Source organism: Parasteatoda tepidariorum, chromosome 9 (genome assembly GCF_043381705.1).
Source record: "Parasteatoda tepidariorum isolate YZ-2023 chromosome 9, CAS_Ptep_4.0, whole genome shotgun sequence".
Taxonomy (NCBI): domain Eukaryota; kingdom Metazoa; phylum Arthropoda; class Arachnida; order Araneae; family Theridiidae; genus Parasteatoda; species Parasteatoda tepidariorum.
In genome coordinates this window covers 56,613,286-56,619,285 of record NC_092212.1, presented here as the reverse complement: position 1 = coordinate 56,619,285, position 6,000 = coordinate 56,613,286, and the positions used below count along the sequence as shown (strand labels likewise).

Below are 6,000 nucleotides of genomic sequence, written 5' to 3'. Positions count from 1 at the left end.
ATTTAAATCATGATTGCATTATTATAGCGATTTTTCACTTACGGTCTCTTTTCTTTATGGTGCTTCTGTGTACGTCACCGCTTCAGGAAAGCATTTCCGACCCCACATTGCTAGATGATTTCGAGTCGTCAGGGTGCCCCCTACCCCTCTTAGAAGTTCTGAAACGCTTAACTGAGACACCCTGTATATCGAATTGAAAACCGTAGAAGTAAAATATTACCAGTTATGATTTGCTTAAAATATAGTTCATATTAAATTTGAGGTAAGACTCTTTCACTCATTTTCATAGCTCAAAAAATTGCAGCTAAAATCTTTTCATGGATATAAGAACCGAATTTACACCATAAACAAACTAGAAAAAAAAAAACAATTAATGAAATTCGCTACCAATTATTTTTTCTGATAGATAAAACATTGCTGTTTGATGTTCTTTGGAAATATTGCACTCTAATTTATAAATATTTATATTTCAAATAAATTACTTTGGTAAAATGATAGATCAAAATAGAAACAAAACTAAACATTTGTGTACCTATATATTTACTAATATATTAGTACTAATATTTTTAATAATGAGAGTTGAAAAAACAATGATTAAAAATAATTAAAACAAAATGAAAGTATCACTATTTATGTATTGGTAAATATCTTACAAAAACGTAATTAAAACAAATTCGGTTTAAAGAAAAAGCACCGAAATATTCGGTGGCAAAGGGTATGGATCCTGTTTAGGAACAAAACCTTTTGTTCACTCTGTCAAAGTTATATAAATTGTAAATATCGCTCATTTGGTTAAACAATGACGTAACTGATATGTTACTAGGCTCCTATACTATCTAAGGGCTCTAATATGTTATAGAAACTATCCGTTACGTCATTGTTTAACCAAATGAGCGATATGTACTATTAAAAAGATTGAAAATAATGATACAAAGTTCATAATTTATTTAAAAAAATAGATTTTGAGGAGCACAATAAACTACGGCGAAATAAAATATCAGGAAGTAGCCATTAACAGTAAAATCACTATTAGAATTTAACTTATTAAATCTCAGCTGTTTAGAGTTTAGAGGGGAAACAAGACGGGAAATGAAAGCTTCTCAGGTTCTATTCTTGGCACAATATCAATTAATTGATAAATGTACTTTAAAAAAAAACATTACAAAAAAAGCTAAAGGAGCGATTTCAAATTAGAAATTTAATTACCATAAGCAGCGAAGTAATTTCTTATATCTTGTTTGCATTTCGATTTTTAGTTTTGGACAAGCAATGTTGTGCTACAGTGTTAAGAGAGTTTTGGTTTTCAGGAGCATTAGTAACGAGATCAGAAAAGAAAGCCTTCAGTAGCTCAGGATTCAAAATGTGCCTTGTTTGATCGCACAGAATACTGAAAATCATGTCTCTGTTTCCACCTTCAATGGATTTGTATATATCTGAATGCAACTTAGCGAGATCTACCAACTCTTCTGCTGGTACATCACTAATACTGTCCACAAACTCACTAAATTTCTCAATAACTTTCAATGCCACAACTTGAGATTCCAAAGTATATGAAGGATGTTTGAAATTCCTTTTGTATCTTTCATTTTTGAACTTTCGAATAATCAGATCCAGTAACAACAGCATTCCATTAGTATCAATACTTTGCATCAAAGAGCTTTCGAAATTTGAAAAGTAATTTTTGACATCAGTAACTTCTGCCTTAAAGGAACTTTGGCTGTTCAAATTTCTACTGATAGAATTTCTTAAAGAATGTGCTAGTTGTAGCGCTGTTAAATTATTAGGTTGGAAATTAAGCTTTATTTTAGTAATTGTAAAATTGCATGGTGCTTCACCTTTGATCTTTTCTCTTCCAATGCAGTTTTTTATCTCTCCGTTAGCTAATTCCATTGTGGCGTTGACTAAATAAATTGACGGCGGTTTATTTGTTATAATGCTAAGTGCTTCATAGTAACCCATCTTGTTAAAAACTTCTAAAGGAGGTAAATCTTTATATTTTCGAAATTGAATTGAATCTTTGTTTTTGTAATAATCATAGATTTTGCTAAAGATAAAATAATAACAATACTTCACTATTGCAAAACCTTCTTCCGTAGTAAGATCAGAAAAACTTGGATATTTATTTATCATTGTTTTCATAGCTTCAAGATTATTATTTCTTATTAAGTATTGCAATGGTAAAAGTTCCTTGTTATCATACAATTTCACATTTGCTCCTCTGTTAACTAAAAGTATGACTTGATCTGTTCTGTCAGATTTTGACGCCAAATGCAAAGGAGTAGATCCATCATCTGCTTTTGCATTAATATTAACATTTTTATCCAGCAATTTTGCAGTAAAATTGGTCTCTGACCTCAAAGCTGCTAGATGCAAGGCAGTAAATCCATCTTTTGATACTGCCTCAGGATTGGAATCCTTTTTTAATATTTCATCGAATACATTCATCTGTCCGGTTGCAACGGATAGTTGAAGAAGAGTGACATTTTCTTTGGAAGAAATACTGACATCAATCTTGTTGTGTTTAAGAAATTCAAGAGCAGCATTTTCCTGTTTGAAATATACAGTCACAAAAAGTGGTGTCCAATTATTATCAGACGTTACTGCATTGACATTAACTTCCTCAACTTCCTTCTTCCCTGACAGAAGGTACTGTATCATATCTATATTTCCTTCCATTGCAGCGAAGTGAAGTGGTGTTAGATTATCTTTATTTCCAGCATTTACATCTACTTTGCCACTATTTAACAATGCATCACATATGCCTCTATCCCCTTTCATGACAGCCAAGTGGAAAGGAGTTAGGCCGAAATTTGACTTAGCATTAACTAAGATCTTTTCGTCTTCAAGCAACAGTTTGATAGTTTTGGGAGTACCGCGTACAGCAAAATGTAGAGACGTATAGCCCGATTTTTCTTTTTGATTGATTTCGATTTTATCTGCTGCAAGTAGATATTTAACCGTAGAGTAGTAGCCCTTTTTCGAAGCAATATGTAGTGGTGTTAATCTATCTAACTTGGTTTGGGCATTTATGCTGGCATTATGAGTAACCAAGAAATATACAAATTTGGAGATTTTAGTGCCTGCAGCAACATGTAATGGTGTAAATCCTCTTTCATCCCTAGCATTTACAAGTTCATCTTGTGTATCATTTGAAAGATATCGCATAGCAATTTTTACGTTTCCACTTTCAGCGGCAGCATGCATAACGTTTCTTTTAGTTTCAAAAACTGCATTCACATTTGCACCTCCTTTAAGTAATTTGGGAATATATTCCAAAGCTTTAATTTGATCTTTACTTCCCACTGCATCATAAAGATCTCGATCAACATCTCGAAACTCTACCTGAGATTTTGTTAAAACGTATACTAGTTCGGCTTTGTTTTCATTAAATTTTCGAAAAACTAGCCTCTGTCTTCCCTGCTCGTCTCTGGGTACTTTAACAATAGGGTTTGCTTGACTCTCCACTTTGACAGGCTCAGTCCACTGACTAAATTTAGAGTAAGCACCATTTTTTCTTAGTTGCACAGCATACCTTACTTTTGATTTCACATCCCAATCTCCATAGTTAGATGGAATAACAGTACCTGAGAAGTCGATATCATCAACAGGTTGTGGCATGTCCTCTATGACATTTAAGACCATGCCTGTTATTTTAGACTTTAGTTCTTTCAAAGCATCTTCTCTCTTTGATATGTCTACATATAACTCATTCTTGACATCTTGAATGAAATCTTTGTTTTTAACTTCATCCAACGTTTCAATGACGTCATTAATTAAACCCTTGTCTCCAGTTAAGGATGCTTTGAAGTCATTGAAGGTAGTAATTAAAATATTGATTTGAACGTTGAACTCTTTGTCTTTGCCTTTCTGATAGTAGTAGTCTGCAAGAAAGCAGTGTTGTTTTAGAAGAAAAAACAGAACTGTTGCATAAGTTTGTGTTCCATAAATTAAAACGTATAGTGCTTGAAATGCTTTTGAATCATCAGCATTTTCAGGAATCGTAAAATTACTCTTTTTGTCCATTAGTTCAAGCAGATATGAGTGCAAACCTTCAGGCAGCCTTACTTTTTTCAAGTAGCTTAGAATACCGTCTTTCTCTGTTAAACGAAATACGAATTGATCTGCCGGCAGTCTGATTATTTCGTCCCTTTTTTCCTGAAAATATCGAGAAAATTTATTTATTTTACTCAGTATTGTTTGTATTTCGAGATTTTTCAGAGTTGCTAGTATGGTTTTAAAACCCCATTTCATCTCTTCTCGAGTTTTCTCAACGCTATATAAAGTTTTAGTTACCATTTTGGTGACTTTTTCCATAGTTTGCGTCATTTTGTCAAGTTTCCTGTCTATCTCACTAAATCTTTTTTCCATAATTGCCTTTATTTCCTCAAAATTCCAGTCATCACATTCCATCGCTGTCGAGGCAATATTTATTCCATATTCAGCTACGTGAGCTACTGCAGATACGCCTGCAGCAATATTTTTTGCCATATCGGTGACAAGAGGAATGTCTGGAATGTCTCCGATTAGATTGGTTATGAGTCCTGTTGTATGAGTCCCATACTCCAATGCCTTACATTTCGTTTTCATAGACTCAATTTCTTCCATTGCTTCTTCATATTCAGCATCGAGATCAGCGTCTCTTTTAGTAACAACTGAAATTCCAACAGTTCTGTTGATACGCATGTTTATGATTTGAAGGTTTTGTTTCTTTATCCATATACTATAACGTTCTGTTCGCAAGTAAATGAGTGAATATTATTTAGGTTTTTATATATTTTATTTCCACCTGTGTTGATTAGAGTTTTTTTTCACAGATGTCTACATTGTTTAGAAAATAATGTCGATGTTCTGATTGGTTTTTAAATTACAGGAGAACATATGTAATTTTCGTATTCTGATAATTCTATTAGGATATGATCAAATGAGGTTTTTCATGAAATATTATTAATCAATCAAATGTGAAACAGTATGTTTGTATGATATTTGTTATTTGAAATCTCATTAGATTTTTGTTAGTGTCAATCTCGAACATCGTGTCGAATGTTTTTATAATTGAAGATTTTTTTCCTTCCATTCTTTGATTTCAGTTCTTAAGGAGAGCAATTTTTATTTTGAAATGTATTTAATCCTATTAGAAAAGTAGATTAGCTTGCTTTATTTAATTTTTATATTTGTTATTTTATCAAATTGACTTCTTCCGGCATCTTGTTCTCATTCTGAACTGCAAAACCTTAAATATAAATAAACTTTTTACTTGGCTATGTTGCTTTTCTGTCAAGTTGCCCTTTATTAGCATTATTAAGTCTAAAAATATTAAGAAAATAATTGGCTACAAAAGCATGAATAAAAGTTAAAGTATTACAAAATAATTGGCTACAAAAGCATGAATAAAAGCAATAATATTAAAAAAATAACGGGATAGCAAAAGCATGAATAAAATAAACTGAACACATAAAGAGACTAGAAAAAAAAGCAGACGATAAAATTGGAATAATAATTTTTAGAACATCAGAGTTGTTGGTTTTACTAGCCCTTGATTCCCACATTGACTCTGATTGAGACTGGATCATTCCATTTATTTCAAAGGTGGGGAAAGTAGAAATTGCTGCGCATTATTTCGGCGCACGTGCTATACAGTAAATCCGATTGCAATATCTTCTTTGAAGACACATAGGCTCCTATTCTTTCTGTAAGCAGATTTTTAAAATTAAAATGACGGCGCCATTTACCAATTTCGGACTTAAATATATATTAACTTATACATTTCTGATAAGTTTTAAATTAATCTGATGTTTTTAAATATCATATTTTTTACACTCTGATTACATTTTTTAAAATCGTAACTAATTTTATATAGTGTCTGAAATATTATTTTATATATCTTCTTGTATTTTTATGAAGTTGAGGTAAGAAAATCTAAGTAAAATATAGAAAGAGCTTAATGAAATTAAAGATTCATCATAATATAGAATTTTTTAAAAATAAAGATGATAAAAACGC

At 31.7% G+C, this 6,000-nt stretch overlaps 1 protein-coding gene across 1 annotated transcript; it reads right to left on the bottom strand.

Annotated features, from left to right (window-relative positions):
- Positions 1–930: 930 nt before the first annotated feature.
- LOC107444615 (delta-latroinsectotoxin-Lt1a-like) lies at positions 931–4,709 on the bottom strand. The gene has a single exon (XM_071185210.1). It carries the CDS (start codon positions 4,681–4,683, stop codon positions 1,228–1,230), a length of 3,456 nt encoding a protein of 1,151 aa, XP_071041311.1. The 5' UTR covers positions 4,684–4,709; the 3' UTR covers positions 931–1,227.
- Between the last annotated feature and the right edge of the window lie 1,291 nt (positions 4,710–6,000).